The sequence below is a fragment of the Myotis lucifugus genome, unplaced genomic scaffold (assembly GCF_000147115.1).
Source record: "Myotis lucifugus unplaced genomic scaffold, Myoluc2.0 scaffold_42, whole genome shotgun sequence".
Lineage (NCBI taxonomy): Eukaryota > Metazoa > Chordata > Mammalia > Chiroptera > Vespertilionidae > Myotis > Myotis lucifugus.
The window spans coordinates 6,420,818-6,448,039 of NW_005871090.1; the positions used below are offsets into that span (position 1 = coordinate 6,420,818).

At 41.0% G+C, this 27,222-nt stretch overlaps 1 protein-coding gene across 1 annotated transcript in view; it reads right to left on the reverse strand.

The window, feature by feature from the left end:
• The window catches only part of KIF16B (kinesin family member 16B), a 276,668-nt gene that overhangs the window by 40,645 nt on the left and 208,801 nt on the right, over positions 1-27,222 (reverse strand). The window contains 1 exon segment of the mRNA XM_006087971.3: positions 13,323-13,412. Within this exon segment, the coding sequence (XP_006088033.1) occupies positions 13,323-13,412 (90 nt within the window).

The window sequence follows — 27,222 nt, forward strand, 5'->3', positions numbered from 1 at the left end:
AGCTTTCTTTGCTCCCTTCATCTCCTTCAAAAGCACCAAAACAACACAAGAGATGAAAAGCAAAGGAAACACTGTCTCCAAACTGGGAAACTGCCAGGCAGTGCCTAGGGAAAGCACCGAAGAGCCGAAGAGAGGGATGAGATGGAGGGCTTCTGAGAGCCTCACCCTCCTCACCTCTAGACCACAGCACCGTGAGCTGTTCACCACATTCAGCATGCAAACTCTCAGACCTCCCACTAGCTGTAATTAAAGGGATGAAATCTGGGGACAAGGATAATGCAGGGGACACCTGAGCCAAGAGAAAGGCAGGAGGAAGGAGGGTGTAGGAGGAAGAACCCAGAGAAGTTCAGAGTGTTAGAGGGAGAAAAGGCCAAAGGGTGAGTATTTGCCTTCATGTGGTTGGTCCCACAGCCCTTCCAACCACCAAAAAATAAGAATGTGTCTTAAAATGAAGAAGAAAAAATGGGTGGAAAAATTTCAGAAAAATTCTGGCAAAAGTCGAGGCATGTAGCAGCTTGCTGACTTTCTCCACTTCAGTATCTATCCTTTCCTTGGCCCCATGATGCACTGGTGTTTTCTCCCAAGAATTAGTCCACTTCACCTAAAGATGAAAAATAATTAGAAGCAACCAAAGCTGGAACTTGAGTAAAAAGGATGGGGTGAGGAGAGTTGAATGAAACATAAGTAAAAGGCAGGAAAAGAACATACACCACAAGGAATGGTCAAAGAGAGCCAGAAATAATTCAGACAAGAAATTATTCAGAGTCTTATAGGAACCACAAAAAAACATCTCTAAAAGAAGCCAAGAGAAAAAATTGATGCACAGGTTGAAAGAAGAGAGCACCAGGGGAAAAGGGGTAGGAAAGTGAGTTAGCGCTTAGAGAAATGGCTGACTCTAGGACTGGGACAAGGAACATCTAATCTAATAATAGACAAACATGGTAATTGACCATACCTCCGCTACACTTACCATGGGCTAATCAGCAGGATATGCAAATTAACCCAACCAAGATGGCGGCTGAAGCCCGGCTCTGTTGGAGACCAGGTGTAAGCTGACATGGTCCTTGCACCTGAAGGGGCTAGCAAGGCTAGGACCCTTACCCACACAGTTTTCCCAGACTTGTTTGGATGGCGATTATCAGTAGAATGAGAGCAACCTTTGTAGAATGAGAACAGCCTTTCATGGCTTACCAAAAAGTCTGTAACTATTTACTGAGATTTGCTGTACCGAGAACTTGTCTTTCTGCTCTGTCTCTCCCTTGGAGATTAAGAGGAACAAAGAATACATTCCTCTTGACAGACCTCCTATTCAGTGTCTTGTGTATAAATAGCATTGTGTGGTTAATAAACCTGCTGCAGTTCCTCAATTGAGCTGCAGTCCTCCCGATCCTGCTCTCCTGTCTTTCTTTCTTTTCTCAATTCCCACCTCCCTACCTCAGCCCGGCTCAACCTGTCAGGCTGGCCCTGACACGGCTCTGAGCTCCACTCTAAGCAACAAAGTTGCAATTATAGAAGCTAAACAAACCCCAGATACCTGCTTTCAGCAGGCCCTGGCCTCAGAGCTGGAGCAGCAACAAAATTTCAATTATAGAAGGTAAAAAAATCCCAGAATAAAAAAAAATAAAAAAAGGAGAGGCTGGGAGCTTCTGTCGCCGGCTTGGCCGGCCTGAAAACAGCCCTCAGCCCCTCATCCAGACTGGCCAGGCACCCCAATGGGGACCCCCACCCTAAAGGGGGTGTGGGCAGCCTGAAAATAGCCATCAGCCCCTCACCCAGGCTGGCCAGGCACCCAAGCGGGATCCCCACCCTGATCCGGGACACCCTTCAGGGCAAACCAGCTGGCCCCCACCCGTGCACCTTTTACATAGTAAAAGGGTAATATGCAAACTGACCCTAACACAGAAAGACTGGGAATGACTGGTCACTATGACACACACTGACCACCAGGGGGCAGACGCTCAATGCAGGAGCTGCCCTCTGGTGGTCAGTGAGCTCCCACATGGAGGAGCTCTGCTCAGCTACAAGCCAGGCTGTCGGCTGCCAGTACAGCGGTGGTGGTGGGAGCCTCTCCTGCCTCCTCAGCAGCACTAAGGATATCCGACTGCAGCTTAGGTCTGCTCCCCGCTGGCAAGTGGACATCCCCCGAGGGCTGCCGGGCTGCCAAAGGGATGTCTGATTGACAGCTTAGGCCCAATCCCCCGAGTAGCAGGCCTAAGTCAGCAGGTGGTCATCCCCTGAGGGGTCCCAGACTGCAAGAGGGCACAGGCCGGGCTGAGGGACCCCCCCCACCGAATGCACAAATTTTTGTGCACCGTGCCTCCAGTCCTATATAATAAAAGCGTAATATGCAAATCAACCCAACAGTGGAATGAATAGTTACTATGACGTGCACTGACCACCAGGGGGCAGACACTCGGCTAGAAGCCCAGCTGATGGCTGGCGAGTGCAGCGGTGGTGGTGGGAGCACCGGACTGCCAGAGGAATGTCTGACTGCCGGCTTAGGCTGGGGGAGCGGGCCTAAGCCAGCAAGTGGATGTCCCTCGAGGGGTTGCTGAGGAACACCCCTCTCCCAGTACACAAATCTCATGCACTGGGCCTCTAGTATAAAATAAGCTGAAGCATCTGTGGTGCCAGCAATAAGAGGGGCTCAAACCAAAAGCACTTGGGAGTGTTAGAAGGAACACACGTGACAACTGAAAGAGTTCCTAATGGCCAAGCTGTCAGTTAAAAAAAATAATCATAATAATGGCTTATAACCCAAAACATAATGATTGGATAAACAATTGAATAAATAAAGAAATGGGGAAAAACAGACAAGCCTCCCTTGTAGAAAAATTCCAAAATATTTATGACACTTCACCCTCAAGGAAGTAGCACATACCTCCCCCATTACTAAAATGTGTGCTGTGCACAGTGACTTCCTCCAAAGAGCACAGTATAGAAAGCGGGGAAACCGAGTACATTTCCCAGTGAGAAAGCTGAGCCAGGTGATCAAGGTCAGTGTAGACAGTGATAAGTTGTACTGATATGACAGCACATGTATCCTTTATGTGATGTGATGAGAATGGCACTCTATTTACCTCTCTGGTTTTTAGATCAGATTATAGCTCTAATCTAACCCTGAGGAACACAACAGACAAGTCCCAATCAGGGACATTCCATAAAACATCTGACCAGCCCTTCTCAAAACTGTCAAAGTCATCAAAAACAAGGAAAGCATCAGAAACTGTCCCAGGCAAGAGGAGCCTAAGGAGACATAATGACTAAATGTAATGTGGTATCCTGTGGGATCCTAAAAAATATAGTTAATAATATAGTTAAAAATATACTTAATCCCTTCACCTTTTGCACCTAGCCCACCAACCCCCTTCCCTTCTGGCGAAGTTAATAATAATGTTATCAATATCGGTTCCCAGTAATGTAGCAATCATTGTGACAAATGTACTATACTAATGCAAGTTGTTAACAATAGGGGAAACTGCGTATGGGGTATAAGAAAACTCACTGAGCAAACTTCACTTTTTTTTTCTGTACATTTATAACTATTCAAAGAGAACTTCTGGTTTCTGATCTGATACTTAAGGAGCTTAGAAGCCATTATTCCTGTCATGACAAAAGAAAAAAGAAAAAAAAAGCGCTGAACAAACTAAAAATCAACAACTCTTCCTAGCTCATCAGAGAATTGAGGCCACGAGGCAAACTACTGTCCCAAAATCGGAGAGGCAGACAGGCAGAGACAGAAAATCACAGCTCAGCGGCCTAGAAGCCCAAGTTGGAGCCAGTATTGGTAGAAAGACTTTTAACTGTAATTGGTGAATTGCTGGAGGCTCAATGCAGATTAGTATGAGAGGTAAGAGCTGGGGCGAGGGGAGCATTGGAGGGGTGGTCTCCACGCTTTCATGAGTTTCACCTCCAGGAGTCCCATCAGATTCTGACAGTGAAGATGGGAGGAAAAATCCCCTCAGGTCTGGCAGGAGAAGAAAGTAACCATTTGAAAATACACCCAGAATTCTCTGTTTTCCTTAACAATGCCTGCCCTTAAGGGAAACTCTTTAAACCAAAATCTAACCACCGTTGTTTATCAAAGCCCAACTGAGCCAGGGGAAGTTCAATGCCCCACTCAGGCTCAGGAAAAGACTGGGATACTATCACAGGCCTATGGAGCACCCCGCCGGCACACCTCCCCACCATATCACCAGGGCTCCTGTAAAACAACAGGGGCGACAGCTAAAAGGACAGCAAGCCTCAGACTCTATTGAAGAAATCTCTAGGAAACAGGCTCACAGACACAGAGAACAGACCGATGGTCGCCAGAAGGGAAGGGGGTTGGTGGGCTAGGTGCAAAAGGTGAAGGGATTAAGAAGTACAAATCGGCAGTTACAATAACATTGCAATAACTATGTACGGTGCCAGGTGGATACTGGAAATATTGGGGGGAACACTTTGTAAAGTATATGATTGTGTAATCACTATACTGTGCACCTGAAATTAATACAAAATAATACTGAATGTAAACTGTAATTAAAAATTAAAATGTAAAAAAGCAGTCTCTAGGAAAACCCAAAACAACAGAGGAGACCAAAATAAGAGCACTAGAGGTAATTTCAGCCTCTGACACCATACCTACAGCAAATGGCACACACATCCGTATTCTAATAGTTAGAATACCTCAATTCCTTTCCCCCACTGCCTCATGTCCAGCTTCCAGCATAAATCACAAGGCATGGTGAAAAACAAAATAATACTATCTGAAACTATTCTAAAACAAACAAAATTGATTGAAAAAAGAAAAATTAGTTAGCTACCACCACACTCTCCATCCCTTCCCTGCCACTCCCCTCAACTTGCTAAAAACACCACGAAGAAACAAAAACAGTATTGGAACACAAGTAGAATGAAGACAAGAACACAGATTACATGTAGTATGTAGTGTAGAGAAATTAACAATGCAAAATGAAATGTGCGTAGGGAAAGAAAATATGACACTAAAAGACATTTATATCTAACCACAGTGTCTTTTGAGTATGCAGGCCACAGACAGACATTCTCAAGCAGGTAAAACCATCAAGGTACATTTTTCAAAAACATCCTGGAGGACCAAAACCAACCAAGAGACAGCACAATATAAAGATCTTGAGAAGAAGAAACCATGGTAATGTAAATACTGCCTCTATTTAAACTCAAAACTAAAATGGAATTATGTCTAATTTATGTCTAAAAGAATGTGAATGTTATATATCTTGACAATATCAAAATAATAATATAAAATAATAATATAATTTTAAAAATTTGGGATATGGGAGTAAGTAAAGTGTGCTAATGTTATCTCTGTTAAGATAGGAGTCAATTGGGCATTTATTAAAACACAACTGATAATTTGTAAAATGAAAACTAGCTACTAACATTAATGTTTTATAATCTTTTTTCATATATTTTAGAGATCTTGATATAGATTGTGGTGAAGAAACATTTAATTTGAAGTTCAGCAATTTCTTTAGTTTTATTGTATTTTCTTCCACTTCTGTTATGTTCAAGTAAAATTAAATATGTTTGTAATGAAAAATGGTGTATCTAGAATGAACACCATATTATAAAGCTGTTTTGTTCTTTCTATTCTTTTTCTTATAATTTTTTATCAATCCACATATCTATCCTTTTATCTGTGCTTATTCACTTAAGAACTTACAATAATGTCCATTAAATGGTAACATTGATTGTATTAGAGAACAATTTGGGGTAATCTGTTGCTTTCTTCTTGAATTATGTATAATTTTTATAAATGAGCATGTTCCATTTTTATAGAAATAATCAAAAGTGATTGCTCTTTTACAAATCTAATAAAACAGTAAAATTAATACCATGTCTTTTCATTTTGTTTTACTTACTTAAAAATATATAAATATTATTGATTTCAGAGAGGAAGGAAGAGAGAAAGAGAGATCTAGAAACATCAATGATGAGAGAGAATCATTTATCGGCTGCCTCCTACATGCCCCCTATTGGGGATCGAGCCCACAACCCAGGCATGTACCCTGACTGGGAATCGAACCATGACATCCTGGTTCATGGGTCTATGCTCAATCACTGAGCAACACCGGTTGGGCGATGTCTTTTTATTTTAATCTTGTTCAAGATTATACAACCATCTCTTTGCTGAGCTGAGACTTGAAATATGAACACATTTCAGCTCAGCAAAGAGATGGTTGTATAATCTTGAACAAGGAGTACAACCTTTCTAGTTTTGTCATTTGTTAAAATGAGGGACTTGAACTAAGATGTTTAAGTTTCCTTTCAGCTCTGAAATTCTGCAACTCAGGTACTGATGGCTAAAATCTCTCTATACTGAGTCAGAAGTAGCACTTTAGATACCATGAAGATATTTTATGTATTATCTCAGCTATATTGCTTTTGAGGAATGTACCTTATTTCCTGTAAAATCTTTATAGCATTCTTATTTGAAGCAAGGCAAAGATGTGTAGATGGAAACTAGAGCCCAGTATAATAATAAAACATTAACTTTCAAGAGGTTGTCAAATAGAAAAAGGACAGACACAAATGGGAATGCACTATGAGAAAACCTTAAAATGATACCTTTTCCTGCTACCGCTATTATCTTTGCAGCAGGAGTGAGAAATGATGCAAAGATAGTTGAGCTCTTATGGGAAAATTGTACATTAAAATTAAAAATGATGACTGAGGTCAAATAAATTGGATATTTGTGGGAGACACGATAGGCCTAGCGAACACTGGGAAAAAATTTAATAATGGCCCTATGGTCTACTTTGTATAATTTTGAAATCTGATTATGCAGAATAAAACACAGGAAACAAATAAGGATTAAAATAGCACTTTCTTTGGGGCCTAGAGAAACATAATGTCAAGCTTGTTCTGCAAATCAGTAAATAAAAACACATTCTAAAAACAAAAGAAATAAAATAAAAGTCTTTAGAAAAATATAATCAATAATTTTGGGGCTACTGATTTCCAATGAAATTTGTCTTTCTCCTTTTCAGTGCCTGTGAAGTCTAAAAACCCCAGTTATTAACTTTGAGCATTCAACCAACAAGCCTCTAATTTTTAAGTTGATCTACATGAAGAATTATTAATAGAGTCAGATAAGAGAATAAGTAGTTGCTCACTAGTATAACTAGCATAGGCATTTTACAGACTCATTTGTGAATCTCGGCTTTAGGAAAATGAAAGTATTGAGTATCCATCCATTCATCCATCAAGTTAGCTAGCTTTATGCATATTAGAAGTACAGTCAGCATTCTCTGCTGATTTGCAATATTTCTTAATGATCTTAATGATCTCAGAGTGAAATTTCTATCTACAAGTTGGTTTTTCCTTTTCTGATTCCCAGTGAACTGATGCAGCCAAATTATCTTTTAAGAACCATCACACTTAAATCCTGACTTCAAAGTTGATTACATTATAAGATAGGTCAGCCAGTCTGCTGCCATCAAGAAGATAAACTAAATGTATTGGAAATGGTTGCTCCTATTAGCAGCCTTTCTCGCTTGGCCAAGTTCACTTTTTAGGTTAGACAGACCCCATAGTAAGTCCAGGTGGTCTCAGAGGCAATAGACAGCACAGGTTTGGATAAATGGCATTGTTATTCCTTTGGATATAAATAATGACAGCCCTCATATAGAAAAGAAATTAAAGTGAGCAATAAAAAGTCTTGCCTATTATTTATGATTGTATAACAATTAAACAACTAAAACTGGATTATAAATCACTGAAAGAAAACTGAGAACAACTAATAAAGTATGGAACCCTCACTAATAAAAACATTTAACTTCTGTAATCACCTGATACAAGTGAACTTTATTGTCATTCCTCATTTACTAGGTATTTGTGTTACTCATGTAATTCTTCACTACCTAACTAGTACCCAGTTTTTAAAGACTGGAAGGAAAAATCCTATATGGTACTCTAATTGGTCAAAGCCGCGCTAACCTGTCTTTTGCAGTAGATGCACCTACATGATAATCGGCAACTTCTGAAACATCCACACCGTGCAGGTTTGTGGCTGTAAATTTCAGCCACTCCAGCTTTTGAGAAATGCAAATAATAAAAACTCATCAAAGGGCTGCCATAATTCTCACAGCTGACTGGATGGAAGCATTTCTAACTCCTCAAAATTAATAGCAGCTCCCAAGGCCTTATAAGAACAGCTGTCACTGAGAAATACACTCACAAACAAATAGGCAATTCGCCTCCAAGTTTGATTTGTTAGAGGCATGAAGCAGCAACTCTTCAGGACAACCTTGGTGGATTATTAAAGGAGCAACGAGCTACCTGTCCACCTCTGATATGGTAACGTGAGCATGCTACACAATATTTATGAACACCTGCTGCGTGCCTAGCCCATAGATGGGCACACTAGACTCTCATTAAATAGTATCTGCTGAATGAGGGAGCAAAGCGGAATTCTTTGCTGGTGGTCCATGTGGAGCAGCCAGCAATTTATGACAAGGACACACGACCAATGGAAGCTGCTGTCCTGTTGCCACTCAAGTGCTAGAACTTGGAGTCATCCTAGGTATAAAACCACAGTTGGAAATGCAGTTAGGACCGCACTGACTTCATTATACTCAGTATAATGGTTGTCACGTCTCCACAGAAAATCTCCCTCCTCCCCAAACCAGTGTTGATTTTATTTAGGCATGAGCCAGGGAAGACAGATTAGAGGATTTTCATATATGTCACAACGATATTTGAAAGTGACATTTCAGATCTGTGAGAATTAACATTGCATTTTTAAAGAATAAAAGCAGCTGAATTAATTCAAATGCTTGTATTTCCATCTCTTACTATGATGTTAACTGTCTCAGAGACGGAGATATCACAGGAACCTGTCATTGTCATGACATTCAAAAGAAGGAACCCCGTTTCTAGTTACCATCCATGGGGTCTCACTATTCAGCAGATTGTTACAGGGAGTATTTCCTCCTCTTTGGTCTCTTTTGGAGCACTCTGAGGACTCCCCCTTCCTGAATGAAGTCATGGAAAGGAATCTGGAGACATGAACCTTGTATATGCCCCAAGTCTTGAGTAACTGAATAAAACTCTCTGCGTATATGATTTCTCATGTCTAAAAGGAAAAACTGGACTGCCCACCTTTAAGTACTTACGTTTCATACTGTGCCAATGGTCCCAGACCACTGCTATTGAAGTTTCCCTGCTGGCTGCAGAGGAAAGTCTGATATAGTCTGTTTCACAGTCTTTGGTGAGATAATCAAAGTGTTTCCATTGTCTAGGTTTAAACTAGCCTGTCATTAATTCTGACAAGGTTATTTGTCACTGGAAATCACCTGTAGGCTTGGTGACACATAATAATGAAAAATTATCTGATGCCCCCAAGGTGGATGCAAATGAAATGATAGGCAGTGTCTTCACCAGTGGTCCAGAGAGCATCATTTTGAGGATGCTTTTGCTCCACGCTCTTGGGCCCCACATCAGCTGTGCTAAATCAGGATTTCCTAGTTTAGGACCTGGGTCCACATACCTTGGAAAAGCTTCCCAGCTAATTCTGATGCATTTTGAGCTGCCACCCACCCTTAGAAACAGTGATTTAAATACTGCTTATCTATCAAGTGGAGAGAACGGTGTGACACAAATCAGTGAGATAGCTCGGCCTCTGATAACGAACCAGGTCGGGAAGCTGGCAGCAACCTAGTTTTGCCTACATAGTTGTTTGCTATTTAAAAATTCAAGCAGGCCAAGGGCTTGAAGCAGCGGAATTTATCTAAGGCTTACTGCATGTTCCCCGTGGCTATGGTTGGTAGCGTTATAATTTGGGTGGTGAGTAGATTTGCAATTTTTATATTAAATTTGGAATGCTGTTTACAAAACTGTTTCGAAAGCATTTCAGTGATGGATGGCATAAAGCCGTCCAAGACAAACACAAGGCCAGTGGCCAGTTTCTTTTCTTCCTCTTTTCTGGTGCTGCTTTGGGGAAATTACTTGGAAAAGAAAGAAGATGAGAAATGGTTCTATCAGCACGATCTGAAAGTCTCATATACAAATTAAATAACCTCTTGCCTAATCGTTTCCTTCAGTCTCACTGGTATTTACCGGGCACCCGGACATGCCAGATGGGAGAGAGAGGAGTTGCTCTCACACAGCAATCTTTCATGTTTCACCTGAAGGCTTTGAAAATATTTTCCCCAAGCTCTGCAGGAGGAAGCCCCCTGGGGATGGGCTGATGGAGGCTGATCCTATTTGAAACTCGGGGGCTCTAATGACACCATAACTAAGTTATGATACAGACAGGCAAGATGGCCTGTCCCACTAACTTATGCTCTCACTACGCAGAGCCATTAAAAGTTCCCTTAGCATTTATTTTGTTTGAACAGTTTAATACATAAAATATCCCATTTTCATGGTTCATCCTTTTGACTGTAGGCAGACCAACACAACAAACCTGCTTCAGAATCACTCTCAGCCAAGATTACAAAAGGGTCCTCAGCGATGGACTCCAGTGCTTATCTGCGTTCACTGGGAGATGTGTCCCAGAGAGGTAAGGAGCCTATTAGGCTCTCGCTCTCGAGGGAGGACTCCTTGTTAAAAGTACTAAAACAAATTCCTCTAAAAATCACACAGAGGTTGGCATCTCTGAACCTCTCAAGAGCCCTCTGATCTCCCAGCCCCAAGTCCTCCTACTTTATTAAATACATCACAGCCTACTAGACACTCGCTCTAAAGGGGAGGAAGGAGGAGGGAACACTAGGTCTTCACTATGCATTCTAGTGGTTGAAGGGAATGTGTTTTTAAAAGTGTTTATTTTCAGCTTCTTGAAGAGCTATGTTTTTGGCTTGATGGACTCTATGATGTGGACTTCACAGACACTAAACATGAATAGTAACTCTGCCTCTTCCATCGAGAGAAGAGGACACTTAGTGAGGCTTTGTACCTGAGCGCATACCTTTACTGATATTTAAAAGCATTACCCTGATTTTAACAGAGTAAAACAATGACATAGTTTCTATATAGATAAAGAGTACTGTGGAAACAATTTGCTTGAGAAAATTTCAGACATGCTCTCTAGCAGATGCTGTGTACTACTTCATAGTGCTTTCAATAACATACTTTATCTGAGTCTCTCAAAATGTTTACAAACTAGCTGTGGTATTGTCATTTTATAGATGTGGAATTTGAAAACACAGGGTTTAACATGATTAAGATTCTATACAAAGTCAATGAAGGGGAACAGAGAAAAAAAAAGATAGGACTGATTATTTTGCACAATACATGTCAGTCTACCAAGAAGACAGATTAATTCAAAACTGAAGGTAAACCTATTTAGAATTCAGAAGAAACTGCTAAAAATAAGGGCAATCATAATTGATGAATACCTAATAACCAGATTACTGGTCTCAATTACCAATAAATGCTTAGCTAGTAAGACTATGTGAAGTTAGGCTAGACAGAAGAGAAATCAATGTTACAGAAAAAATATATAACTGATAATCAACTTGATATATAAGCTGCACCTTGAAAATGTTAAATGGCCATTGTTATTGTCTCACTGAAATAAGATTTACCTAGATCTAGAGTTAGATGCTACTGCAGTTTTAGATATTTCCCCCTCATTGTTATTTTATATTATTGTTTGTTTAGGAGTAAAAAATGGAATCAAACTTCCTGGGATTCCATACTAGCAGCAGCTCACCAGCTGTGGGACAAGTCTGTTCCCATATGAATTTAAGATATATGAGAAGGCATTTTTGCTCTTGTCCACTTCTGTATTACTAGAATCTAAAAAGTATGCCCCATAGAATGGCACTGAAAACTGATATGAAATACATTACTAATTAATAACATATGTATAGTGTGTGTGTGTGTGTGTGTGTGTGTATTTATTCCTGGTAAACTTTTTGGACCTTTGTTTCAAGCAAATTATTTTTTCCCATTGATTTGGGAACTTTGAATGTTGATATGATTATTTGTACACTATTAAAGTACTGAGGTAGTAGCTTATAACCAAGTAGTTAAGGAACTATAAAACTCACTTTAAAAACAAGTTGCTCTGTACATTCAATATGTACACAATACTCTTATTTTTTATTGTCCATATAAACTTGGGACATGAAGAGAAAATTGCAGAACAAACTTAACTTGACTTTGAAGCAGTTACTTCTGGAACTAAAGCCTCTTGGAAACACAATTATAATTCATAGCTGAAGCTTCTTCAATTTTATTTATTTAAGTTTAAGTTAAATTTTAAAAATATTTTTTATTGACTTTAGAGCAAGGAATAGAGAGAGAGAAACACTGATGAGAGAGAAACATCAATCGACTCCTGCACGCCCCCTACTGGGGATTGAACCTGAAACCTGAGCATGTGCCCTGACTGGGAATCCAACCAGCAACCTTTTGGTTCACGGGAAGACATTCAACCAACTGAGCCACACTGGCTGGGCACTTCTTCAATTTTAAATAGAATACTATTTTGATAGCCCAGCAACAGAATTCAGATATGGCTTAAACTTACCAGGACTCAATATTTTCTACACATCAAGGAATCACTTTACTTACAAAAAGTAATTCTCTTTATACTGTGTATCAGATAAGAAAGAGTGAAAGACATGGAAAAGTTAAGGAAATACTTAGGGAAAACAGCCTAATTAGGCAGTGTCTATTGATTGATTTGCAGTCAGTTTAACCCCAAATTACTAAAGAGCTGTGCTTATAAGATTTTCTTTAGTTGAAGGGAAATAATAATAATACATTCACTTAGAAGACATGCATTAATTTTAAGAATTTTTTTTGTTTAAAAGTATTTTAAAAACTAATCTTTGTCAAAAAAAATCACTAATGTATCACACTGAATATCTGGTCTAATGTATGCCATATTTACCATTTATCTCCCTTCCATGTCTGATGGCAAATTAACTGTTATGACTTTACTTCTCATTAAGAAGTCTAAGCATTTATATAGTCTTTTTTAAGAGAGAAAAAAAGGTAAATCTATACCAAGGGATTTATTACTATTTCATTTTAATAGGTGTCACTCACAGTTGAGAAGTAGTAAACTGATTAAAATATTTATTTTAAATTTATGAAAAAATTCATTTACTGTCACTTTACTATCACTTGCAAAATTTTATATTCAGAAAATGTTTAAACTGTGTAAAACAGAAACGAAACAAAGGAGAAAAATTAAAAAGATATATTTGACAGATGAGTAATTGAAATAAAACCTGATGACACTTATGAGCTAATGTCTAAAGGTGGGGCATTGACAATGCAATCAACTCATTCACTCCATAAAACCAATGTTCTTAATTGGAGACAGCTATTTCACACCGTACCTCTGCATACTTTAACTTCAATGTTTTATGCATTTCTCGGAAACGACTATAACGTCTGAATACAGTCCATGTCTCATCGAGGACAGTAATCTGTTAACCACAAAAATAAAAATAAATCGGCATTAATTAGAGGGAAAAGTCACTAAAAACTGTTTCAAATAATTTAAAAATTAACAAAGAGTGATTAGAATGTCAAATTTCTCCAGAATTGAAAACATTAATCTAGCTGCATAAATAAGACATAAATAATATCTGCTCTCTACTTAAGCATGCATCTCTGGTTCTCAAATCTGGTTATAAGCAGCATGTGACTATGTAAAGTGAGGGACAGTTAACTTATGGAAAGTATCCCTTAACCCTCCCCTTGGGCTGTAGAAAGAAAATCCCATAGGTCAGTGGCCGGCAAACTGCGGCTCACGAGCCACATGCGGCTCTTTGGCCCCTTGAGTGTGGCTCTTCCACAAAATACCACATGCGGGTGCGCATGTACAGTGCGATTGAAACTTCGTGGCCCATGTGCATAAGTCGGTATTCTGTGGAAGAGCCACACTCAAGGGGCCAAAGAGCTGCATGTGGCTCGCGAGCCACAGTTTACCGACCACTGCCATAGGTGACCTTTCTGTCCTGGTGACGAGCCCATACAAAATGTTGCTGCAGGTCACCAGCCACCAGAGTGGACAGCAGGGGGGGAAGTGAGAGAAGAAAACACAGAGAAAAAAGGAAGAGGAGGAAGAAGGAGAAAGAAAATGAGTACAAAGAGGAGAAAAAGGAGAAAAAAATCTTTCTGCCTCTCAATGATTGTTAAGATAAAAACACAACAATATATTTTGCTTTATCTCAGAAGAATTCTCAGTCTGGCCTTTATTTTATAGTTTTTGTTGATGAGCTGAGTAGGTGGAACTCTGGTGCACATCAGCCCACATCCTGAGGTCACGGTGACAAGCAGCAGCTGGTAGGCACTGCCAGCCCTTGGAATCACACAGCCTAAAGCACAGGCTGGTGAGTCCCAAATTCCTATCTCAGTTCCCACCTTTCTTCTGAGCTGCAGACCCAGTACCCAACCTGGAGACATCTTTCTTTAGATGTCACACAGGACCCTCAAATTCAAAGTGTCTAAAATCAAACCTGACAGTCTTTCTGGAGAATATCTAGAACATTCCATCTCAGTGCATTTCACTACCTACCAGCAAGCTATGCCAGACAGACCCTGAAGCCACCCCCAACCCCTCCTGCCCACATGCATGCCCACAGTAGAACAAGCAGCCATCCTTCATCATCTCTGCCACCTCAGTATATAACTGATATTACTTACATATATAAATGCCTCCCTATCCTACAAGATTTTAAGCCTTTTAAGTGAATGAACCTTTGATACTAATGAAGGTGGAGGTGAGAAGACTCTCTTAGAGATAAACATTTACTGAGCAACCACTATGTGCTGGGCACTATACTACATGTCAGTAGTTTGCTGAGAGATAGTCAAGATGATTTTGATTTTCACATCAGGTAAAGGTTCCAGGTTTGGCCCAGGTCAGTCAAAAGGGAGCACAAGACCTGCTGCAATCTTTCTAGGAGGTTCACCTGAATCAGATTATTTGAATTAATGGCATCATAGTATGATTTTTAAAAATTGCACTGAGAATATGGTACATTTTCAATAGTATTTGTAACACAAGTCTACAGATAGATTTCCAACATTTTCACTCATGAGATTTTCACCTGAGTTCAGCTTAAATACAAGGATGACAAAGGGTCATACTTCCTACTTTATATAGAGAACATTTCAATCCCCCCTTGTCTATCAACATGTAAATTTATGAAGACAATGATGATGAAGAATGAAGATCATCAGATCAGTGGTCATGGCAGAAATGGGAGGAGGGAAGACAAGACAATCACAGGTGTCATCTCTGCACAGGACATGTTCAAAGCTCTTATCCATAATGGAGACACCTTCACACCCAGAGCTGGAGAAACGGCGCATATGAGGTTGGGAAAACTATACATAAAGGGAAACTATGTATTAAAGTCCTATTTTTCTCCAAATTAAAACTGGGCATAGGATGAGGGTTGATGCAGAGACAGAAGATCAGTATGACAAATAAATCAGATCAAAGCACTTAATTATTTTCTTCGATGTTGAGACTGTAGGGCATCATTACTACATATCACTGCGGAGCAAATTCATTACTTCTCTCTCGCTGAATGGTTCTGCTGATACAATCCCATTTTTTCTGGGCCATAAAATGATCAAGTACAACTTAAATACCATAAACATAGGTACAAGATGCACTGCATTTACTTATAAACAATTCTAAATTGAGTGCTGGTCACAAATTTATGTTACATACACATTTTACTGGTTTAAGGATTGTCAATTTTAAGATGTCCTCATTATATATTTGCAGTGTATATCTATCTGTGTACGTAAGGAGGAAATAAAAGTTTTTATACAAAGAACTTGTATAAAACAGTTACTTACAGGGTTTCCTTAAACAATATTTATTAAAAAAATATGGACAACAGGGGGTGAGGATGAGGGCAGGATTGGGGGGATGAGGGGACATTGGGGGGATAAGGACACATTTGTAATATCTTAATCAATAAAGGGAAATAAAGAAAAGAAAACAATATATGTTATACGTTTGGCTAAAAAAATTTTTTTTTAATCCTCACCAGAGGATATGTTTTTTTAAATTGATTTTTTAGAGAGAGAAGGAAAGAGAAACTGATCGGTTGCCTCCCGTACACGCCCAGACTGGGGATCGAACCCACATCCTAGGTATGTGACCTGACCGGTATCAAACCGCAATCTCTTGGTGTATGGGATGATGCTCCAACCAACTGAGCCATCCGACCAGGGCAACAACATTTAAATGGGCTAAATTTCCTTGTATTTAGCAAGTTTGGAGGAAGTAGTCTAATATCAACCTAGTATATACTAAACAAAGTTTTTTCAGAGTTTTGCAAAATATAATATTATGAAGCAACATAACTATGAACATGTTTGAGAATATATGAAATATTTTCCAAATTTTTAAATCTATTTAGTATCATTCATTAATGCACTATACTTACTTAAAATTTCTTCAGACAACTGTTGCAAACAGAACTACACCAGAAGTAGTAAAAGAAGCCAACATCCCACTAATCACAACGATCCCATAGACACCACAGACTGCCATTCAATTACTCCTGGTCAGCCTCACCAAATCTTTCTGCGGACAGACAACACTGGTGATTTTGGATACACACACACTACAGGTGCCAAATATTTGTTCAATGATAAATAAATGAATAATGGAGATAATGGGGCCTAAAGTCTCTTTTCAATAAATACTTTTCTACTTCATTTTCCAATTCGTTTTCTATCCTGAAATGTGGTCAGTAGAGTGATCTGCATTTTAGTCCTTTCCTGGCTTACCAGTAACTGTTTAACGTTTTAAAAATGTAGGCATTAGGGGAGAGGGGAAAGCATTGTAAAACAAAGAAAGAAAAAATGTCATTTACCCAATTTCTCTTCTGTTGATTGAGAAGAAATGCTATGTTAAACACTATGGGGGTAAATTGAATGCAGGTTGTGAGACTCCTGAAAAACATAGGCAGAAACAAAAGGTGGCCTCTAAATTGCCTTTAGTGGGCGAGCCCCTATTATGAGCCTTTTGTTTCTAAGTGTCATGGTCCTTAGTTGCTTTTTTAAAATTAATTAATTTCAAATAATAGTTGAATTACAATGTATTAGTTTCATAGTGATTTGACATTGATATACCTTATGAAGTGATCACCATGATAAGTCTAATAACCACCTGACACCGCACAAAGATATTCCAATACTATTGACTATATTCCCTATGCTGTGCATTATCTCCCTGTGATTTATTTTATAACTGGAAGTCTGTACCTCTTAATCCCCTTAATCTTTTTTGGCCATCTCTCCATCCCCTTCCCCTCTGGCAACCATCAGTCTGATACCTGTATCTATGAGTCTATTTATTTATTTTTTGCTCATTTGTTTTCTCTCTTAGATTCCACATATAAGTATATATTTGTCTTTCTCTGTTCGACTTATTTCACTTAGCATAATATCCTTTAGGTCATTCCTGTTGTCACAAATAGCCAGATTTCATTCTTTTTAGGGCTGAGTAATAGTCCACTGAATATACGTACCACACCTTTATCCATTCACCTATCAATGCACACCAAGGTTGCTTCCAAATCTTGGCTATTGTAAATAATGCTGCAGTAAACAAAGAGTACATATTTTTTTGGCATTAGTATTTTCATTTTTTAAAAATAAATACTGAGTGTCAAGGTCCTTTGGGTATGCAAGCTTGATGATAAAAGCCAAGGACATAAGCTGGAGCTAAATCCCTCCACTTAGCAAGAGGCACCACTTGGAGCTCCCAAATGATATCTAGAAAGGAGGAGAGGGAGAACATAATTGCCTAATGGGATATTTTCATTATTTGCTATGAGATGTGCAATGTATCTCCTTCTCTAGAGGAACTAGAGAAAGTTCAAGAAAGTTTACATACCTTTCTTTTGAGGAAACCCAAAGGAGTGCTGAGGACTGTAGCCAAGTGATCACAGAGGAACAGAGACTGTGTCAGTGACCACCAGGGGTACTATTCTCTCACTCAAGGGAACAGCTGCCACTGAATCACACCCAAAAGCTGCATAAGGAGTTCCTGAACCAAGTAGACATCCCCACGCCATTGCAGTGGGCTCCACGAACCAAAGCTCCACTAACTCCACAAATTTCATCTCCGGGGCACCTGAGGGAAGTGGGGTGCCCACAGGAGGAGGATGGTCTTACAGCCAGGAGCTGTAAGGAGCAGGGAGTCTAAGCTCCAATGCCAGATCTGCCCCTGCCTGTTAGCATCATGGAAAGGAGGTGTATGGAGTTTGAAGAATGAAGATTCCTAAAAACAGGAGACTCACGTAGATGGAAGATTATTCAGCTTTATTATCCAGGAAACTTTCCAGACATCCATCTGAGCAGATGTATCATCAACAAGCACAGAGAGTGCTTTTGGCCTTGGGCTTCTGAACCTGGTCTAAAGCTGGTGTGTCATAAAGAAAGGACCCTCGTGGTTGATACCGAACCCCAAACTAGGAAGTGATGCAAAATCAAACAGGGCTTTCTGGCTGGCTGACCAAAATCTCAGCCTTCTACAAGAAGAATAATGGCTGTTTTATGCTTCAATTTCAGCACCTTCAAAACAGGGGTGCCATTTATGTGAGTATATTAACTTTATTTTGTAGTCTGAAGGTAAATCTGAAAGAATGCACAAAGACCCTAAGATTCTGATACAATGGATGCCTTTCAAATCCAAGATCATTACTAATAAGTACTTCTCCCTTCCCGTAACACCTCTGTGAAGCAGGTGAAGAATAAGGGGAATTATTCTACTTTGAAACTGTGGGAAGTTATGAGAATGAAAGCCTGGGCAATTTTCCTTCAAATTATCCAAATCTTCAGAGGCAATGCACAGAATGCACTCTCTACCAGTCACCAATGGAGAATGAAATAATATAAAGCTCTGGATGGAGACAGATGTGGATCCTGACTCAGCCCAGTCACGAATAAGCTGTGTGGCTTTGGCTAAATTAAGCCACTCCTCTAGGCCTCATTTTTTTCATCTGTAAAATGGACTCACGATACCTAACCCGCAGATGAACTAAAAAAATGTGAAGCAACCAGCAGAGTGTTTGGGTACTCAATAAATGGCAACTCTTGGCACTGTGGTCATGCTCCTAAAGAAAGGTCTTCTATGATGCACTAGTAAAAGGCAAGGGTATCCATGGGCAGCAATTGCAAGAAAGGGAGTTTAACCCATTTTATGATTTATTTCGAGAGAAATTTACTCTAGGAAGAGATGTAAAACTCCCCAAATTCTGAAATTAGAAAAAATATTAATATATCTTTATAGAAGAAAAAAATGAAGTGGAAATTCAAGGCATGGCCACAAGGTAATGACTGCTTTTCTTCTGTGCTTGTGACTCAATCTCTTTTCTTCTTCATCATTTCTCATACATGCAGCAATTACTTTGTGAAGGTAAACACACTGGCCAAGAAAAAGTAATAGAAAAGATTTGTTGCTTTGTGTGAACACAGGGAAAATAAATGTGTGTTTTTTTCTTAATTTTTTCAGTGAAAGACAAAGTTCTCAAAGAGATGGGAGGGGTGCTTTAAAAAAAAAAAACAAGGATAAAATACGATTCTTCAAACCACAATGTTATTTCTTTCACTTGTTATTTATGTTTAAAAATAATGCACAAGCTGAATATTTGAATCTAAATGGACCACACCATATGCAACACTTCATTTATCTCAGCTACGCTAAAACACAGCGGGGAGATGATCTATCAAGTTACTAACAAGCAGACGTTCAGATGCCAACACACAAATCCTTCTGAACATTTGTATTACATCAAGTTGAGAGTATTTCTAAAAGATGTATTAGTGCACAGTTTATCTAATAGACTGGAATGGCTCTCATTGCTGTTCTGCCAAATAAAGAGAAATTTCTCTGGCTGTAGATGTGATTGCTTTAACTCCCAAACTGCAAATTTTCTGGGCATTTCCTCCTCATGCTTCCTGACAGGCCTCTCCACCATCAGAAGCTCCAGGCTGAACCAAGCCTTAGCAATTGCCCCAATTTAGAGGGTACCCATGACTCAGCCAGAATTGAAAGTAAGAAGTTAAAACACACACAAAGATAACAGCAAATTTGGGGAACAGGCAAGGATTTGGAAACAGCCACCATATCTAAGACAAAAGTAAAAGATGGCCTCAACTTCTAAAAAGTGAAGTAATCAGAGACATTTAGAAGGTGCATTAAAATAAGTAAGTAAGGAAACCAGTATGGCTTAGAAGACTTAGATCTCACACAGACATTCGGTACCTGGATGTACTTACTAGCGGTGTGGCCTTTGGCAAGTCACTCATAATTTCCTAATTCATTAAATGCAAGTAAAACCCCCATTGTGCTACATATTCCTCATTTGTGGAAGTGTCTGGCAAAGTGCCTGAAAGGATGAGGAAGGTGTTTGATAGATGTCCGTGTCCTCCCTTGAAAAGATGTTGCAAACTCAGATGCCTACAGGGATCAATCAGGAAGGAAACTCTAGGAGGCCCTGCGACTGTAAGATATCAGGGAGCAGAGCAGGCACCTGCATATTATTTGAGCTCATTCAATCCTGCCATGCTACAGAGGATGGATGAAGCTCAGAAGAAGGGCTAAACACAGCCAGTAAGTAAGCTGGAAGCTTATGCATTACAGGCAAATCTCACAGAACATGTGAGAATAGATAACCAGTAAGCAAGCAGCTTGTGAGACTCAACAGAATTTGTAAGACGTGCTAAACATAGCCCTATAACCTATACGACATGCCAAACATAGAAGAAAGAAATATGACAGAAACAACAGGAATGCTACTTAGATACAGGAAGTGTTAAGTCACGGTCATGCCTGCATTGGGCCGACATTATGTCAACTCTGAATTGACGACCCTTGTGACAACCAGTCTGGTCCCACATGTGCTCTACCCAAGAAATGCACGTGAGAACTAGACCTGTTCAGCAGGCCACCGGCAGCCATGCGCCCACAGAGCAAGCGTGCTTTGCCCTGGGTACCCTGTGTCTGCCAAGGCTTCTTGCTCAAAACTCTGTCCTGGTAAGCACAGCGGGAAAGGCCCTGGTGGCAGGGAGAGGACAGGTGAACACGGTGTGTCCCTGGGTCAGGTAGTGTGCTCTGCCCACCTGCCCCTCCTTCCCAGGCTTCTCTGTGGGCATTTAGGCTGATTTAATAAACTGCGTGATCAGGGGCTTCATTAGGTCAGTGAGCCCCTGAGTACAGTGCTCGGGGCCTCTGTGTGAACCTAGAGGCTACCCCTCTAGAAGGTGACCCCTCTGGGACAGGGGCCTCTGGAGTGTGTGGCAAAGCGGAAGCACAAGCCTGACTCGAAGGGGCCCCCGCGCTCGGGTCGGTGCTGCCCTGTGGGATTGTCGGCCCAGGGTCCCTGTGTTGTCTGACATTTTACAGAAACTTGGCAAGTCTGGATTCCCATGTCAGATCTCCCAAGTTTTAAATGTTGACCACTTACTCAAAACTTTAAACACCTGTTCAGGCCAAATAATAAACATCACCCACCACCGGTTTGCTCCCACAGTCTTAAGAAGTGCCACCAGACCTGGTACCGGAGTCCCGATCACGTGGTCCTTCAGTTATAAAACAAGATAGTAAAGTGTGAAGTTTTGTAACTCACAGCTTCTCACCTTCAGGGGCCCTTCTGTTTGGGGGCCCAGCAGACATGAGAGCGCTCAACACCTCCCAGTTCCAGGGCCGTGATGACTGGAATTAGAAGAGAGGGCTCACCACATGTCTAGCCCACGTGACTGGAAAGGGAACAGCCCCACTGCCTTGGGTTCTCGGGAATTATTTGTGGGTTGCCTGCTGGAAACTCCCTTTAGGTCATACTTTCATGCTGTCACTCAATATCCTTGTTCTCTCTGCTTCTCCCTTTCTGTTCAGACCACTGACCAGGACTTACAGCCAAACGAGGTGGCATTTGGGGCAAGAGGAGGAGACTGCTACCTTGAATAAGAATCAGACGGTTAAAAATAGGACATGTTGGGTCTGGATGTAGTTTATTCGAGGTAAAGGGCAGCCCTGATCAGCAGATGGACCAAAGTGATTCCAGGTAAAACGGCTGACTGCCTGCAGCCCCGCAAGGAGAGGAGAGCCCTGCTGGACCTGAACAGCAGGGGGAGTGTGACAGGGGCCCGGCTCCTGAAGGAGAGGGTGCTATGCCATGCACTCCCAGGAGCAAGGGCTGGAGAGTGCCCAGAGTGGACAGTGGGCAGGGCATCTACCCCTCTCTGCAGACAACCCAGAACAAAACTAAACTACACTTTGGTGCTGATGACTGCCAGAGCCAGGACGTGTGCACACATGCTGTGTGTGTGTGTGTGTGTGTGTGTGTGTGTGTGAGTGTGCACACGTATGTATGTATGTATATGTACATGTGCACAGGTATATTGGAGGGCAGAGTGGAGAAGGTGGGAGGGAGGCAGGGAGGCATCAGCTGTCTTGGACTCAAACACAGTTAAGACACGTGATTTGCTCACACCCTCACCGGATACCTAGAGAGCCAGCCGCATCCTGCAGAAGGCAAGGAGTGAGAAGACTAACCTTTGACTAACCATCTGCAGACAGAACATGAGGAGCCCACAGCGGGAAGGGGGCTGGGCTGGGGGGATGTTTACAAAGGACACATGGTCACCGCATCCCGAAGCTCTAAGCAGGCTGTGTCCAGTGAGAACGCCTGTGCAGGGCTGTGGGTCATGGTACTGAGCAACCTCCCTGGGTGACCATTTCCAGTGAGGCCCTGGGCAAGGACTGGGCACCCGATGCTGCAGACTGACAGGCCCACGGAGTGCACATCTACAGGGAAGGCGAGTAATAAACACAACAAGCGTGACTGAGGGCTGTGACCCCTGCTGCAAAAGCAGTAAACCAGGCGATGGGAGGGGGGAGGCGGGGGGTACAGCAGATGTCACCACTCTAGGGAAGGAACCCGAAGACAATCTTTCAGTTTTCACAGGAATAAAAACTCTCAGGAAACAAAATATTTGAAAACACACACCAGTGTTGGCTTGTTTCTTTATATTACCATGTTAATATGTAAATTAAAAGGCAGGACATTTCAAGTAACGCTGGAAACATCCGCTTATTTCTATAACAAGAGTGTAACAGCCTTTATCAGCCTTAACCTCCGAGTTTCTAGGCCGGTGTTTTGCATCATGCTGAAATGTCACTTAAAAATAAAATTCTACCCATTCTGAAACCCTGGGTAACTAAAAAAGGCAAGAATAATGCACTGTAATGGATTTCACATATCAGTCACTGAGAAGCACTTGAAGCAGGAGGTAAAATGACTGCTGTAGTCCAGCCAGCGGTGTCACCTGCCGTTTGGTGCCAGCACGTACTGTGCAGGGACATTCTGCGACCAGCGGGACACTCAGTGATATTCAGCACGAATGTGCTCTCAGAGAGCAGCCCAACTGGCACCCCTCAGCTTCTAGGCCTGTCTCTCCCATCAGCGAGCAAGACATCCATCTCTGGAAGTGACTGGACACAGCCCCAGAGGGATGTGCTATTGGGCTGCACGGGAAGGTGTAACTGTATGGACAATGGGAACTGATGTCCTGACCCAGGGCTTCCCAGGCCTGTGTCCTCCAAGGACCAGCAGAATAAAGAGGGGGGCGGGGTGCAACATGGAGATGACCACTTTTGTATTGTCAAAGAAGGACATTAAAACAAACACCAACCTACAGATGGTGATCCACCCATATAAGACGATGCTATTTAGTGATTAAAAGAAACAAATTACTGTTATACTCAGCTACACAGATGAGGCTCCAAAACATCATGTAAAGTGGAAGCAGCCAGACACAAAAGAGAAAGTGCTGCCCGGTCCACTCACAAGGCATGTGTGGACAGACACAACTCTGACCCACAGAGAGCAAATGAGCGCTCGCCTGTGGCAGGGCATAGGCGCTGGCTAGAAACTTCTGGAATGACTGAAAAGTTCTAAATCTTAATTGGTTACATGGGTGTATACATACGTCTAAACTCATCAAACTACACTTAAAATGGGTCCATTTCACGGCAAGTATATTATGGTACAACAGAGTTGACTGAAAAAATGTGAGCAAAAAAACAAAAACCTATATACTTAGCTATTATCACTGTTTTTTTCGTAAAAGTTGTCTTTCATCCCCAAAGGAAAGAAGCTATGTGACAGTCTTCTCAAGTTAATATCTTTGTTTCATGAAAAGCTATGTTTTCCTCATTTTAAAGCCCTGTGATAGAATCCTCCTCAGGCCCCATCAGGGGTCAGATGAGCACTAGAGAACCACTTTCTCCCCCAAAGGCCACTCCTGGAACCCCACCTTGAGCATCCCTTTCACATTCCAGTCCAAGGCTCACCACCGCTTCATTCCTCAATTAACAGACCACTGAAGTTACCAGATTGGGGATGAAAATGAAAATGGCCAGGAAGAATGAATGATTTAAATAACTAATAAATTCTATGTAAATTAGGGTGGGCAGAAAAAGGTAGGAGGCTGAGGAACCGAGGGTTTAGGAAGAGTTGAAAGGTGAATTCCAGGGCAGCCACACGTCCATGTGCCATCTCTTCCCAGGCTCCCTGGGGCCTGCCATCTAAGCTAGATGAACTGGCAGCAAACACCAGCAAGCTGCATAGTCAACTGGGTGTCAAGACCCTGCTCTGCTGATCACAGAGGGCACCATGCCCTGCTAAGTTCCTTCAGGACCTCAGAAGACTGTTAAGAGCATCATGGGGGACGGAGGAAAAATAAAATTATACATTTTTTTAAGGAGAAGAAGCAAAGATTTTTCTAAAGTATAGAATGTAATAGCATATCTATATACATTACCAGCAGATTTTCTTTGTAAGAAGATCTAAAACTAAATAGAACAGACTCTTTTACAATGAACACTTTTTACCTTAGACTTCTTAAAGCCACTGGCTCACCAAGAGAAGAACTAGGAGTAGCCAAGCTCTTTCCTAAGTGTGACTATTTGTTCTAGAAAATACTGCCTCTGCATGTAATAGTCAAATGATGGATGCAGAAGGTTGCATACTCAATGTTAAAAGTCAGAATGTTGAGGGAGAATAATAAAAAAGAAACCTGGAAAATACAAAATCCTTGTACAAAAGACACAATTGAACACTGGGAGTCATTAAGTGGGCTCCAAGGGCATAATCTTTTTAAAATTAATTACTTTATTTCTAATAACAAACACTTATCCAGCACTTACTACGTGGCAGGCACTGCTCTAAGCACTTTCCATACCTAAGCTCATGCACTCTGCATACCCAGTGGGTGGTTTCATCATCACCTTTGCCATGAGGTTGCCTGACTTGCTGAGGGTACCAGAGGCGACGGGACAGGATGGCAGTGCACCCAGCCCTATTCCAGCAGCTAGGCCTTTGCTGGAGCTCGGCCATTTCTGTTCATTTTGTTAAGGGAGAGACAGCATATTCATGCTACGCTTGCTTCTAGTTCTGGGCCCTGACACTTCTGTGACTGGGTAACCCCCAGAGAATGTGAGGCCCTCAGCTCCCCTGTGAACACATCAGGCAGCCCTGCTCCCATGGAGAGCTAGGAATTCTCCAGGAAATGCTCCCAGGCCATTCCTGGTGCTAATGACGATAGCATCGGGATAAGCATAAAGAGGAAGCAGAACAGTGACATGCTTCCAGAACTTGACTCTGTTAAGTTCAAAGAAAGCAAAACTTTTTGGATTTGGACTTCATATTTCGAAGTGAAAGCCTAAATTCTAAAAGGCCTTCCTGTGATTTTTTGTAATTCTAAAAGGCCTTCCTGTGATTTTTCTCTAAGTTGCCTTTACAGTAGCATCTTCATAATTTTGGCCAGATTTGCATCTGGCCTGGAGTATTATTTGCATGAAGTTTTTATTTAAATCAACTTAGTTTTTCTTCTTTAGATATAATTGACAATATAATGTATTATTTCAGGTATACAACATAGTGATTAAATATGTACATATTTATTGCGAATGATCACCAAATAAATATAGTTAACATCTGTTATCATACTTAGTTACAAAAAATTTTCACTCTTAGCAACTTTAAAATATGGAATACAGTATTATTAACTATAATCTCTATGGAATACAGTCTTATTAACTATATTCATTTTATAACTGCAGCCTTTGGGCTCCACCCATTTCTCTTCTGCCTGCCTCCAGCCCCCCAGTCCTCTGGTAGTCACCAGTCTGTTCTCTGTATCTATGAGATTGGGCTTTGGTTTGTTTTTCAGATTCCACCTATAAATTAGATCATACTAAGTCAACCCAGTTTTAAAATAATTAAGTATCCATATCTTAAACTTTATGCATGAAATTGGTTTAATAGTTGTATTTTATTAAAACATTTATCTATTAAAATAAAATAAATCTAGGCCCATTAAAATCATTGCATACCTTCCACGGCTGTGAGTTCTTTTTTGGAGAATTCAAAAATCTGAGCTGGTAAAAGCCAGTCTTTGTCCTCTACTTAAAAATAGGGATATAATACAAACACAGCTTCAGAAATTATGTCTATGTATGTATAGACCAGTACATGTATGCACAATAGGAATTCTATACACACATACACACACAACACACACATATACACACACAATTTCAAATGGCTGAAAAGGAACTGAGCAGCAATGAGGCGTTAAATCAGGGGCAGGGGGGATTACTGGATCAAGGACACCATATAGCGGCAATTATTTGCACTGTTTCTCCAGGGAGACTGAAAGAACATGTGTGCCTAAAGAGAGGAATCACCTGGGGCCCTGGGGTTCTGGAGGTTCATCGCAGCGGGAAAGCGAGGAGGGCCGGCTTCAGGCTCCCTCCTCAGCCTCCCCCAGTAGCAGCTCCACCAAGGGCTTAGCTAAGAAGAAATTTGGAAATCCAAGGTACTATCCAATGTCCTCATTTCACCCCTGAGGAAACAGGCTCAGGGAAGATAAAACACTTAGGGTCATTCAGGAAACTTCAGTCGAATCAGAGCCTAAAAGTCAACATCCAGATTCCCAGCCTGGTGTTTATCTGACCGAGACCCCCTCTGAGAACACCTTTGTGCAGCCACAGACTGGTGACTTTGGTGAATGTCATTACATCAGTACCCTCCTCTACCCTTGAAAATGAAGAAGCGTGATTAGTCATTAATTCCTTGAGGAGGGGATGGTGGCCAACAATATTTAATGAAGTGCCTGTTATGAGTCAATAGAAATAAATTAGGAATAAGATGAAGTCATTATTTTGGAAAGTATGATGTAAGGAAACAGACA